General features: G+C 38.9%; 1 protein-coding gene across 2 annotated transcripts in view; it reads left to right on the top strand.

The window, feature by feature from the left end:
* The first annotated feature begins 1,994 nt into the window (after positions 1 to 1,994).
* LOC115239648 (myosin heavy chain, non-muscle) overlaps positions 1,995 to 15,231 on the top strand; it is a 32,555-nt gene continuing 19,318 nt past the window's right edge. Inside the window, exons 1-2 of one of the 2 annotated variants that reach the window (XM_029814274.1) lie at positions 1,995 to 2,706; positions 4,040 to 4,431. In XM_029814274.1, coding sequence (XP_029670134.1) covers positions 4,075 to 4,431 — 357 coding nt within the window. In that variant the 5' untranslated portion in view covers positions 1,995 to 2,706; positions 4,040 to 4,074. Of the gene's footprint in view, positions 2,742 to 4,039; positions 4,432 to 15,231 lie in introns of both variants that reach the window. The other variant, XM_029814275.1, reaches the window with a different exon arrangement.

Genomic DNA, 15,231 nt, shown 5'->3' with positions numbered 1-15,231 from the left:
TTTAACGTATGAAAAATATCCCTAACATATCCTATAGAAATCCTTAAGATGTTCCACAGGATCTCCCTGGATTCTCCAGAGGCAAGTGTACGGCTATCATTTACTCTTCCTCAGGACATCCAGAGGAGATCCAAGGATTAAAATAGGATATCCTCAGGATATCCTACATGTATGTCCTGGATGCTCTTTGGACGTCCTAAGGACATCCTTGTGCTGTCTGGGGTACCGCTCGTAACCGCTACGTAACCGTTGTTATTTGTAGAGCGCTCCTGCCAAAACATCGTCGCGCGCTTAGCGATCACATACTTTTGGATTGTCTCTTCTCGCCGCGCGCTTATATTCGCGCGAGTTGGTCGATCTTTTTTAATTAATTTCTCAATAATTATTACGTAAATTGCAAAATGGTAAAGAACTTTTTTCCTTGGTTTCACTTGCTTTACCTGCACACAAGAGGATATACTGTCAATATCAGACACTCTGTATATATATATTTTACGATAAGTCATCTATTGAATAAGTTGGCGCAAAATTTTGTTTTTTTTGCACATATTTTTATAATATTAAAAAATAAAAAAGCTTTCTTGATTAAATATTTGCTGTATTAGTAATCTTGATATCAAAAAGCCTATGAATATTATAAATAGGTAAAAATGCTGAAAAGTTCTTGATGACGCTGACAACAAAAGTATGCCAATCCATTAAAAAAAAATTGGCTTGATCTTGAAATAACCGTGAAAATAATAACTAAATTACATAACTGCAATTACGTTGTCATATGTCCCCAATCTATCCAAGCAACTTTTGTCTAAAACATATTTTTGTATTATTTAATAGTTTCAAAGCTATATTTACCTGTAACACTTTAAATGGACCACCCTGTATAATCGCGGTTTATATATTTTTTAAAACTTCCACACACATGATAAGCACTTCGAGATGATAAACTTTCAAGAAGATCACGGAGCGCGTATCTAAAATCTAGAGCATGTATCTCAATATATGCAATGCGTTCGACGTTGAAATGCCAGAAGTGGGAGATGGTAACGGAACTTTATTTGCATTTTTATACAATTCGTATCTTTTTTTATCTCCCCAAATTATCTTTGGATACATTAATTGTTACAAAAAGTTTTGATAATTTATGGACTTTCACAAATAATCTGCATAGTATTTTATCATGAATCTGTTCAAAATCGGTCACATGTTCAATGACAATTTATTTGCGCATGCGCAAGAAAGTTCTTAGGGAAAAATTTGCTCCTATGGCTGCGTTCGTCTTGACGTTGCAAATGCTGAAAGCGATCGATTGGCCAATCAAGATAAAAATATCTTTGCCTCGATTGGTCAATCGTGCAGACCCTAGGCATTTGTCAATATGATTGGTAGTGTCCAAATGAATCTTTTTGCAGCGCGCGGCGCATCAAGACAAACGCAGTCTATGGTAGCAAATCGCTCTAGATATCGAACTCCACTCGATCTGGGTACCGATCCTGTAATTCAAGTGATGGTAAAAATGACAAAAATGAGCGAATTTACTAGAAAATTTATAATTTCATTGGCCCAAACCTAATAAATTCATCCATTTTTGTAAATGAGGAAATTCACTAGAGTATCTACAATCTCATTTGTCAAAATCTAGTAAATCTGTTCACTTTTGTAATTTTCACCTCGTTTCAAGAACCGTAATAGGCCTCCTTGGTACCGATCAAGTAACTTTTTCCCTAGGGCGGAAACGTGAAAAGTGAAAAATATTAGCATTGAAATCAATGGCAAAAATTTTCACTTTTCCGCCCTAGGGGAAAAGTTACATGAGGTTTGTTCGCGTTGCTTGAACTTTTTGCACTCAGTATCTTCGCTTTCACTCTCTTCAACATCCGAATATATATTTATCTCGTTTTAAGTGCAAAAATTTTTGGGAATTTCAAGCAACGCGAACAAACCTAGTATCGATACCCTGAACTTTGCGATTATCCGCATATCCCTAGTTTCCGGTTACTCGAGAAGAAGCGAGAGGAACGGCGCGGATCGGATGCGAGCGCGAGCAGGACGCTCGAGAAAGGCGAGGACTCGAGAACGTGGCGCGGGGCGGCTGCAGGTGTTCGATGACGGTTGGTGACAGTTGTGATCGGCGCGTTCGAGGCGTGCGTTAAAAAGGAGCGAAAGAGAAATAGGAGAAGAGACAAGGTGATCGCGACTCTACGCGAAAGTACGTACAAGAGAGAAAGAGAAGAAACGTCAAGTCTCTCTTCACCCCCTCTCGTCGTGTATTTTGGCCGCGATATCTCATCGCGATACCGATCTCGAGGAAGGCGAGAAGCAGCTAACCGGACCGAGACGCTCGCTCGCTCGCGAGGAGGGCGAGTCCGTCCGTTACAATCGCGGCAGTGGTGGTGGTAATAGTGGTAGTGTGGTAGTGTGGCAGCAGTGGTGATAGTGGTGTGGTGGTGGTATCCGCGCACTCGTCGTCGGTTGCGCATCGTGGCGACAGCTAGTAGCGGCTGCCGCCGTCGTCGTCGTCGTTGGACTCGGTTAGACTCTGCCCCGAGTCGATCGTGTCGCGTATGCGAGTAACGTTATTCCGAGTACGCGAGTAGTTATCGGTGAGTACACGGCACCGGGAAAGAGAGGAGAGACGTGAGAGAGAGAACGAGAAAGAGAGAGAGAGAGAGAGAACAAGAAGTCGAGTAACAGCAGCAGCAGCACCTCCTTTACCGCGTCGTGTGCGCGCTCGCTAAACAAAAATGGCGGACTAGTGCCAAAATGGCTCATTTACGGACACGGGTTTACTAGCTTTTGTTTTGGTGTCCTTTATAACCATCAGAGTATCGATTCTATTAATTTAAGTGAGGGTGAAAATGACAAAAATGAGCGAATTTACTAGAAAATTTATAATTTCATTGGCCCAAACCTAATAAATTCATCCATTTTTGTAAATGAGGAAATTCACTAGAGTATCTACAATCTCATTTGTCAAAATCTAGTAAATCTGTTCACTTTTGTAATTTTCACCTCGTTTCAAGAACCGTAATAGGCCTCCTTGGTACCGATCAAGTAACTTTTTCCCTAGGGCGGAAACGTGAAAAGTGAAAAATATTAGCATTGAAATCAATGGCAAAAATTTTCACTTTTCCGCCCTAGGGGAAAAGTTACATGAGGTTTGTTCGCGTTGCTTGAACTTTTTGCACTCAGTATCTTCGCTTTCACTCTCTTCAACATCCGAATATATATTTATCTCGTTTTAAGTGCAAAAATTTTTGGGAATTTCAAGCAACGCGAACAAACCTAGTATCGATACCCTGAACTTTGCGATTATCCGCATATCCCTAGTTTCCGGTTACTCGAGAAGAAGCGAGAGGAACGGCGCGGATCGGATGCGAGCGCGAGCAGGACGCTCGAGAAAGGCGAGGACTCGAGAACGTGGCGCGGGGCGGCTGCAGGTGTTCGATGACGGTTGGTGACAGTTGTGATCGGCGCGTTCGAGGCGTGCGTTAAAAAGGAGCGAAAGAGAAATAGGAGAAGAGACAAGGTGATCGCGACTCTACGCGAAAGTACGTACAAGAGAGAAAGAGAAGAAACGTCAAGTCTCTCTTCACCCCCTCTCGTCGTGTATTTTGGCCGCGATATCTCATCGCGATACCGATCTCGAGGAAGGCGAGAAGCAGCTAACCGGACCGAGACGCTCGCTCGCTCGCGAGGAGGGCGAGTCCGTCCGTTACAATCGCGGCAGTGGTGGTGGTAATAGTGGTAGTGTGGTAGTGTGGCAGCAGTGGTGATAGTGGTGTGGTGGTGGTATCCGCGCACTCGTCGTCGGTTGCGCATCGTGGCGACAGCTAGTAGCGGCTGCCGCCGTCGTCGTCGTCGTTGGACTCGGTTAGACTCTGCCCCGAGTCGATCGTGTCGCGTATGCGTATTCCGATATTCCGAGTACGCGAGTAGTTATCGGTGAGTACACGGCACCGGGAAAGAGAGGAGAGACGTGAGAGAGAGAACGAGAAAGAGAGAGAGAGAACAAGAAGTCGAGTAACAGCAGCAGCACCTCCTTTACCGCGTCGTGTGCGCGCTCGCTAAACAAAAATGGCGGACGTGGACTCGAGGGTAGACCGGTCCGATCCGGAGCTGCGTTTCTTGTCGGTGGACAGGAACAACTTCAACGACCCGGCCACCCAAGCGGAATGGACGCAGAAGAAGCTGGTGTGGGTGCCGCACGAGACCCAAGGCTTCGTCGCCGCTGGCATCAAGGGCGAGCGCGGCGACGAGGTCGAAGTGGAGATCGCGGAGACCGGCAAGCGCGTGCTCGTCGCGAAGGACGACATACAGAAGATGAATCCGCCCAAGTTCGACAAGGTCGAGGACATGGCGGAGCTTACCTGTCTCAACGAAGCCTCCGTTCTGCATAATCTCAAGGACCGATATTACTCCGGATTGATTTACGTGAGTGCTCTGATTAATGTCTCTCTATATCCTCGCTGTTATATCCCCTGGCTTCTCGGATCGAAGGATTCATTCACGGATTGTACCGATGAGTCTTTACAAGTGGTATTTTAAACCTTTTTGTACGAGTCTATGCTCTTTAATTTGATTTTTAATCTATATCGTAGGTCGTTTAGTTTCTGCGTTTCAAGAAGGTGCAAAAACCCATCGCTCTACAAGAGAGAAAGAGAGAGAGAGAGAGAGATGCGAAACTCGTAAATTTAAATATAAAACTGGAAATATGCGTCACGAGAAACTTTGAATGTCTAAGAATCAAAGTTGAAGATTCATTGTAGGCCGAGAATGAATCTGGAAATGAATTTGATTTGCCTCTCATTTCGAGGAAGGAAAATGAGAGAAACGTGGAAGGAGATTGCAATAATTGAAAATTTTTTTATATCTCAATCGAATGATCCAATTCTCCTTTCACTGTACATAAATAGTTGTACGCTGTCTCTATCGTACTTTACCAATTATCAATGTTTAACGGTAATGAGGATTGAGGGCCGTTTTAATGCAGGTGCAAATGCGAGATGCGTCCCGTCTTTTCCATCGAACGAATCTCCTGGGACCGGTTTCTCCAATGTCGGTTAACTTTAACCTGGGTTCGAACTGCACCTTCTTACTTACCTTATTCAGAACTAAAAGATTAGGGAAACATCGAGGAAACATTCATTCACGCTAAATTATCGGTCGTAGTCGATCGATGTTTGTGAGAAACTGGTTATAATGGAATTGCCTCTAAATATTTTTCCTCGTGTCGTATTTATAAGGACTGTAACTCCGAAAGAAATAACACAAGCGCAACATAAAAGTTTTCTTAAACGTATTCTTTCTCGAATTCGTCTTGGATTAAAGATGTAAATAAATGAGAAAATTTGGGAAAAAGAAAGGTAAAAAAGAATAGGATGAAAGAGAGAAGTTATAAACACAATTAAAGCTAATTCATTAAGCGCTAATCATCGGCTCGGAAACTTTCCCAGCGGTTTTCGAAATAATGTAGCGGAAGACGTTTCTTTTCCCCAGAGCTAAACGGGCGTTGCGGGATTAAATATGTTCGTGGTGATGTCGTGGTGAGTCACCGCGTCCGCGAGCTCGACTTCGAATTCGAGTCGGCACATTATTAATTCGATGGCACGCCGTGAAAATTAATCGTCCGGATCCGGCAAAATTACGTGGAATTTACGCGGTTATGGCGACGCTAACGTCGGTTTCAAAATATTTACGAAGCAACGGTACACGAACGGCGCGATGCAAAAACGGTATTTTTTCCTCATCAGCTGCTAAATCAGTTCGTCACGCGCATTGAATACTGATGTTATTTGGAATCGTTCGTTTTCATTTTTCTTTCTTTCTTGTTTGTGTTAACCGAAGATGAACAAGAATGGGAGAAGTAAATCAATAGCTGGGAAGAGTAGAACAGAACTATATCACATTTATATAGCTTGGATGGAGGAGGATGGAAGAGAATGGAAATTTCCTAAACATTTCCGTTTCTTATTCAAAGTTTTATCTTGAGGATATTAATTGTTGTAATAATTCTAAAAAGAATAATTAAAAGAAGAATTAGCTGTGCAAGATCTCTTTTTATCCGCAAGTGATATTGATTTTTATTATCTCAAAGTATCGAGATATATATTTCGATTCGCTGAATGGACACATTTATTCTTAATGATTTTGTACTAATTTCAAAAGATACTAATGGCCACGCTATATTTTAGACACTTAATGCTTTTGAAAACTTTTTTAGAATCATTTATATCCCAGATAATATTGTACAATTATAGAAATGTAGTTATTGTTGCAACTGCATGATGTCGAAACAAGAATTGATGACGACAGTTTTGCCTGACGGCCGCCGAGAATTTATTAATATCGAGAGATCCGGAGTCATATCTATATATTCTCGAGCATTATTTATTTTTTTATTTTTATCGATTATTGACTCGTGCGAGGTGGCCATTCACGTTTTGAAAAATAGCACTCGGCATCGTCGAGAAATCTAGTCGCTATCTTATTCCGACCGACAGCAGAGACCGTTCGACTCTCTTTTGCTCGTATATAAGGCGGACTAAAGATAGCTCTCGGTTCACTACGGCTCTTGCTCGTCCTCGTCTGGAATTAATCCGCGCGAGAGATATATCGGAAATGTCGAGAGACCGAAAGAGAGAGAGAGAGAATGAGAGAGAAAGGTGTATGTGCGTTGCGAGCAGATACGATCGGGAAAAGAGACGACCGGTCGCGTATCGCGTGGCGACGATTTAAATACGTAGAATATTTATATCTCTCTAATAACGAATTTAATTAGCTAAACTCATCGCTTCTCGATTACTCTCTTTTTTATTCTCGCGGCTTTTTCTGAGTTTTATTATGTTCGTCTTTTGGAATCTTTCTTTGCGGTCATGTATAAAAATGCACACGTCATATATGTACATATATCTTAGATATATTTATATATATATTTTATTATTTTTATATATTATATAAAATATATATAAAATAATATTTTAAATATATTTTTACATATTTTTAAAATACATTATATGTATTTTACATATCATATATAGGTTTCCCAAAGAAATACCGTTTTTTTTTTTCTGTATCATAAGCACGTCTTTGGAATGTACTTATTATATATTACGAGATATCAGATTTTTTTTCTTTATGAAAAAAGAAACGTGTATAAAAATATACACACGCGCGTGGCTGTGATGCAAAGTGCAGATAAGGTAACGAACTATCATATGAAAATACCATGAAGAAAGTTGTTTTGCAAGAGATAATTGCAGTGTTGGAGGCAAAAATTCTCGCGCACTCGCGCCACAGGTTTGAGCACCGGTGCTCGAGGGTTAATTAATATCAGGCAAAAGGCGTCTGCGAGCTTTCAATATTAAATACTGTCACGTGCACGATATTATTGATTATCGAATATAAATTTAGGGAGTGGTAGAAGATAAATCTCTCAAACTTTTCCGCGAGCCGTTCCTTTTATACTGACTACGGGGAATCGCGATGGCATTCCCGTTAAAATAAAAAAAAAAAAGTATTTCTCGCTAATCGCGTAGGGTCAAGGGCGAACGTCGCGTAGGTTCAGGTATTCGAGGGTGTGACGACGAAAAAAAAAAAAAATGGATGGTATCCGATGGTCGTCGGGTTCTACGAACTAACGCATCGGGAGACCGAGTATACACGCATCGCGTTTCCTTGACGTTTCCGCTTATCGTCGGGTGATAAGAACGCTTCGTCCCGCCTTGCTCCGATGAGCGTGTGACTCACGCTAATTTTGACCACATTTTGAATCCGTTTGCCTAATACTCGACTTTGATTTCATACTTGAGAACAGATGTTGATTTTTCTGTTGCTCGGAAATTCATTTCTCGAAGTCTCAAATATTATTCCTAATATCTCAAACATTGGAAGATTATATTTAAAGTGTTGGAGGAGCGAGAAAGAGAGAGAGAGAGAGAGAGAGAGGAAATGAAATAGTTACCTGTCATAATTTGATTTAATCGTAAAAATTGATGTCATGTAGATTTCAAGATGTATGTGATATCGTGGATCGTATTTGCTTTTGCGTTAGATATTTCATGTCATTATCTACGCTAATATGTTTGTCACAATATAATCAATTAAGAGATACTTAAAGAGGGAAGTTGATAAAATTCCAACGCTATTTTTAGCTAAATTAAAAGTGTAGCGAGGGAGAGGAACGATTAAATAAAAATCTTTCATTGATCACAAGTAAATACAGATGGTCTTGTCTCGGTGCTATTAATATATATTTGTGCATTCTTTAAATTATAAAATTGAAGAATGTGACTTATCATAATGGAATTTTTTCGCTTGCGCTTTCTTTAAAACGTTACAAGATTAAAGTTTATTATATCTCGAGTATTAAGCGATCAATAAAAGACTTATTCCCATCGTAAAGACCATAACTGTTCGCGAAATAAATATTGAATATATATTGACCACACCCACTAGCAGGGCAATAAAAAAGAAAAGATTCTTTCTACTGTTTTCCTGCCATATGTTTTCTCTTCCTTGTCTTTTCGTGTTTCCTCCCCGTTGTCAAGAATGTATTCGACGATAGTCGTGTTCGATAAGATAGCGAATCGCGCAGCTGTTCTCACACACTGCTGAGAGATGTAACTTTATGTATCCCTCATCAAAAAGAGGCGAAATGATAGATAAATGTCTTCGTTTCCAAAGTGAAAAATCGATTGCGATCAATCGCGTTCATTACTCAGCTTATAGAACCAAACGAGATTTAACATTGAAATGTCAAAATATTACCTCAGATGTTAATCAACCGTTTTATGTTGTCTATATCAATTAATTGATGTATTAATTAATATTTACACATATTTTTCGATGAAAGTTCAATATTTTTGATTGAAAAGATGTACAAGTTTTATCGGATATCCGTGTATAGGATGGATTTCGTATAATTTCATTGAAAAATGTTACCATATGGCACTGTCAAGTGCCAGAGGACGGGATTAAATACAATCGTGTTGGGGCAAAAAATTTTTATCGTCAGCGACGATTAAGAATCGCCTGCTTACATCGTCGTTTGCACCATTCAGCTCTCTTAATGAATTTGTTATGCCGCAACCGGACGGATGTGTGTTAGGAATTTGGCTGAAATTTGCGTCAGGAATTCCATACGAGCTTCGTCATAACTCCCGGTCGGTTTACGCGAGCGTACGTATGTATGTACATTGTTTATACAAGAGATACTCGGAATTTCAAGCGAGCATATTCGCATTCAGTGCCGGCCGTTGATGTTCGCCGCGTTATCGCGTTCAAGAAAATTACACGATACAAAAAAGGATAAAACTGCGACCTAACTGTTTGCTCGGTAAACTCGTATGATTAAGATTTTACGTGCCGATCGCCTTCTATTTCGGTGTACCAGACCGTATTAAATCGCGAAAGATCGCGATGTGCAATATTTGCGTCGAAGAAAATGTTGACATAGGTTACTAAAAAATCGCGAATCACGTTTTTATTCGCATGAAAAGGACGAGATCTTTTATATATAGGTTCGCTCTATGATGGTTTTATATCGAATATATTTTTAATTAATTAGAATATAATCTAGATGCGAATAATACGAAACAAGTTGTCCCCGACAAAGACATTATTTAGACTCTCTCTTTCTCTCCTTCTTTCATTACTTTTTTTTCACCTAGTCTCGAAGAATGAGAGCCGATGCTCATCGTGACTCATGCGTGACTGATTCGGTAAACGCGACTCTAAAGGTAGATAGAGTCCGATGACGATCTCCGTCTCTGGAGAAGGTGAGAAAGCGACAGCGCGGGAGAGGTAAAGTGACAGAGTGTACGGGGAAAGGGAGAGTGTAACGGAGGAAGGTTGAGATATTCGTTGGGAGGTCGTGCCGGAGAACTGAACGGGGGCCGATCTTGAGACGCCATCTTAGTGGTTTGACAGAGTCACCTTGGCCAAATGTGGCTTACCGTTGCAAATCTGCGAGTTTTCTGTACGCCGGCGATTTGACCAATATATAGATAGAATAATAAATAAATATTTATATAAAACATTTTACATATAATAATGAAAGTTATTGGTATCGGTAGAAGAGTAACGGTAAAAATGGAGAAAAATTCAACTTTTTTATGATATTATAAGAATGGTAACATTCTTTTTTATAAATGGAAAAAAAATTCTTTTTCATATTTGTGTTTTTATTCATTTATCGTAGATGGAGATTTGTAGCGTATTTTTACGCTTTCATCGAAATATTATATATTATATAAATATTTTACGCTCCGTCTTCTCTAAATGTTTTCAGTTAATCATTGCAAGTTAAGAAAAATTATATATATCAACTTTCATATCTATATCTCTACAAAATCTCAAGTCAAAGTTCTATTAAAGCAATATCCACTTGAAATTAATTAAAGAACATAATTTATATTATTATATACTTTCCTCTGAATCCGATGGAAACTTAATTTACCGGAAATCTCCATAACTATTCGTTAATTATCCGGAAATTATGAACATTTTGATATTTTTACTGAGAAGATATCGGCCTCGGATTAAACAAACAATCAGCCAAGTAAAGAATGCGGGTGGTCTCTACTTCAAATAATCTTTTATTATCATATTTTATCTATCTTTGGTTGGTAACCGGCGATAGATCGGAGGCTACGGTGGACATTTTTTTTTTTTTTTTTTTTTCCCCTTTAGCCGACTTCTTGTTGGAACTAAAATTCGCAGTACCACAATGAGAAGGTAGCTTCGCTGTATTAGCTTGATTAGTATGCGCATTAGTATTCGCGCTACGTGTAGCGGCCGCACGCGGAATTTCTTTTGCACCGCGCGCGGAGATACCGCGCGGGCAGAATTATTTCGGAATTTACGCGGAATTCTCGCCTCGGCCGTCTCAGGGACGCCGCTTGGCTAGCATGATCGACATGCGATCGTTACGACATTCGCTTTCGAGATACATATATGCAACTGTATCGCGATGCGAGAGTACAAACGGTAATGAATCTGAAAATATAATAAATACAAATAGTACTATACTACATATTGCTATATATATAAAATTTATTTTACCGCGACTTCCCCCGCAATTGTCTACAAAAAAATATTAGATTGTATTTAAATTAATGCATTTAAATTAGGCATAACAAATGGACATATCAAATTGAATATAATACCTATATAGTGTTATATGTTTTCTTGCATTTAATATACATGTTAATGGATACTAAAAAGTGATAATCATAATTTACTTTTATAATGAGTAGAACGGTCGTGTGGACGATTATAAAATGAAAAAATGCGAGTTTTCTGATGTCAAGGATAATTGTGAATTTTATTTATTATAACACTTAAATAAATAAATAAATAAGCACTTATCAATATTAAATTTTTAAATATGTCTTCGGTTCAATTAAATCAGCTCCAAAATTCGAAAAAAGAATTCAATCAATATAAGAAGATAATGATGCGATTGAGACTCAGTGTGTATATATATTTGTATTTAAACGTGCACAAACTCTTTCAGTTTTAATCGTCGTGTACAAATCAAGTTTAAAATGCAAACAATCGTGCAATATTTTGCCATTTTTTTTTTCTACTTCTTATCCGCATCCGTCATCTTTTCACGTAACGATTTAGCGATGCCGTATCTCCGGAAGCACATTGCGAGCCCGGTACTCGGACGCGGTGCGATTTTTCGTGAGGTCAAGAGGCACATTTCGCGCGCTCTCGTCAGCAGTTTTTTTCTTCTTTTTCGTAATTTCGTTGCCAGGCGGTAACGCCGTAAAGAACGTTATTCTTGCGTAATGCTCGCGCACACATACATCGTTACACCCGTCCGTATATGGTGCGAATCCGATCGATTTTATCCGCGCATACCGTATATGGACCGTATCTGGACTATAGCGGTTCGACAACTACCGGGTCCACATAGTTCACTTTACTCTTATGTACTTATGTCTTACTCATCTTTCATGTTCACGCAAAATCAATTATTTCACGCGCATCATAAACGTATCCATATGAAAATCTATTGTGCCTCCATTCTTTTTCTGTTTTCGAGATATATACAATGTGCGTATTGCGTACTTTGCATATTTTTAACTTAATATAGACTTTGTATATAAAAATAATTATATATATAAACTATTTTATTAGGTCTGTATTATGTTTAGTATAAGAGTTTCGTGTATAAAAATATAAACAAATATTGTAGTAATAAAATATGTATCAGGTCTACCGGAAAGTTCTGTCCGTTTTTGGAATAAAACAAAATACAAATTTTTATTACCGTCAATAAACTTTATTAAATAATGTAATTGCCATTATTCGGAGAAGTATTGTCAGCAACTGGATAATTTAAATACAGCAGTCCAAGAAAAGAGGCCGGCGATGTACAATAGGAAGAACATCATACTGCATCATGATAATGCCAGGCCACATGCTGCTTTGGATACTCGTCAAAAAATTGCAGAACTAGGCTGGAAAATTCTGTCGCATCCACCATATTCCCCGGACTTAGCACCCACCGACTATCACTTGTTTTTGTCCTTACAAAATTTTTTGAGGGGCAAAAAATTCAAAAATGAAGAAGATATCAAACAAGCACTGGTTCAATTTTTCGCATCAAAAGATAAAACATTTTTCGAAAAAGGGATATACAAATTGCCCTCACGCTGGCAAGAAATCATTAATAATAATGGCAATTACATTATTTAATAAAGTTTATTGACGGTAATAAAAATTTGTATTTTGTTTTATTCCAAAAACGGACAGAACTTTCCGGTAGACCTAATATATTGCTATAAATAGAAAAAAGAGGGTAAAAAATATTTTTTGCAAAGATACATTTTTAAAATTTGTACTATATTTATTTTTATAAAAAAATCATATGGACTCTCTCTTTCTCTGTTTCTGTTAAAAAAAATAAAAATATATATATGACACGTGAAAGTATCCGAGTTCTCCATTTAGGATTTTATTAATTGGAATCTCATGTTACAATCATGTGTAACAATTGAAGATTGGATAGGCTTCCGAATAAAAAGAAAAATACGAATCTTTAATCTCAATCATCATTCGCTTCGTCTTCATTCTTGTCTTCATTGGCGACTATCGATCTCCGATACGCAATCGCCGTGCAATCACAATCTCCGATATGTAATACGACACGGCTTTTAAGCGGGTTTCAAACAACGCTCGAGCAGACCGTTCACTGGCCAATTATTTGCCGAACCAAGATAAATATCGCATCATCGACATGTCATGACGTAATGCCGATTGTTAGTACAATATGTTAACTTTTACGGAATTCGACGACGAAATAAAATATATCGCGCATTTATGCGATGGATTTTATCGTATCGTCGCATAAAATTGCAGCAATACCGTGTACAAAATTGCAATGTTATCACGTTGACACACGTTACTTCATGGCGCACATATCTGTATTGCATTAATACAAATATTTGTCGAGTGAATGTGCATCGCGCGTTTGGTATCATCGTTTAAAATTCTTCAGTAAATGCAATTCGAAAGGTCTCGGAATATTTGGCGAGTGAGGGCATCGTCTGGAGCCGAAGGCATCCGCTCGATAAATATTGTATGCCGAAGTGGTACAATTGTCGAGACGATGAGATAATGTATCATACGAGGACGACGCGACAATATGTCGAAATTGTACGCGTTCCTTTCTCCTTCCAGCTACAGCTGTACGCGATTATTTGACACGTGAATATGCATTACATCTTAGAACCGGCTTTAGCGAACGTTCCCGTATCCGGAGAATTATTGCAGCACGCGACGGTACCATTTTTAGAAAGTCGGTTAGGGAGGTGCGAGAGATTTCATCCTTTTGAGGCCTATTATAAACACAGTGAGCTTTGTAAATTGCATAACGAGGCATCTATTTCGTTTTCACGTGATACCGTAATATTTCCGTCTATAAGTTTCGGTCAGCGGGTTACTTATACAAAGAAAAAAAAAAAATCGAGACACTTTCGAAACTCTTTAATATCTCGTCAACGATAAGAACCGCGATAAACGAGAAACGTGTTGCATTCACACCTTGATACTAAATTTAATAAATGACTTTAAATGCGGCTTTTGCCGTGAGATTTACGATCCTGTTTCGCGGACTGTAATTTTGAATTACGATAATGAGAGAGGAAGAAATGGATTCACATTTCTTTCAGAACTATATGAGAAATTGAAAAACATACATAACATTTAATCCAGAATAATAAAACGAAGCAATTAATTTGTTATAATAAAATGAAATAAATTATAATAAATTATAAATATTAATAAAATTCTTTGAAAATATTTGTCGCATAATAATAGAAATCAGACGAAACATTATATCATACGCGAATAATGAGAACTTACGCTAATTTCGCAAATAGCTTTGGGAGTGTTCGCGGTTCTGTCGTGAGGTTTACGATCTTGTTCCGCGAGGCCGCAACTCTGACCCGCAATAATAAAGAGCATACCGCTTCCAATCACGCTTTTACCGTTCGTTACAAATTGCACTTGATCACGCGCGAGCGAGCGAGGATCAAGACTTTCGATCTTGTCTCGATCGAGGGCGATCGCGCTGCGGGCGAAAAAAGAGGCGAGAGGGGAACGCGCTTCGCGCAAAAAAAGGCAAAGACGGGTCCTTATAAGGACGAGCGTCCTTAACCCGCTTAATCGCGCGGTGCCTTAAAGACGCGTCTCATCGCCTCGCGAAACCATCTCGGAACGATCGCCGCGGCAAGTCCGATGCCTTTTACGGTCATCGTGTTCGTTACCACGGCGCCCCGAAAGAAAATTCTGACGAAACACACACCCCCCAGGAGGGGCGCCGTAAAGAAAAAGTCCAGCGATGTCCTATAATAGAAAATACGAGGCGAGGCGTAACTAACTAAACGCCGTATAAGCGTGTGACGCATCGTGTTACGTTTGATCGGCGTGGAAGGTGATTCACACCAAGATACGGCACAACTTTGATAATATACACATTCGTATGTGCGAAATGATCATTGCATTTAAATTCCATTCTGACAATGACTATAATCAAGAATTGTAACTATAAATAGGAATTCGACGAGACAAAATATGAAATAATGATTTTACCAAAAATACTCCGAAAAAATGCTCCAAAAATAATCAAGTACCTCTTTTAAAAATATCTCTCTCTCTCTCTCTCTCTCTCTCTCTTTCTTTTAAATATATATTAAATATATTTATCTCTTTTGAAAT

This window comes from Formica exsecta, unplaced genomic scaffold (genome assembly GCF_003651465.1).
Source record: "Formica exsecta isolate Colony F162 unplaced genomic scaffold, ASM365146v1 scaffold393, whole genome shotgun sequence".
NCBI lineage: Eukaryota > Metazoa > Arthropoda > Insecta > Hymenoptera > Formicidae > Formica > Formica exsecta.
Note: the sequence above shows the minus strand (reverse complement) of the source record. Positions and strands in the feature narration are given on the sequence as shown.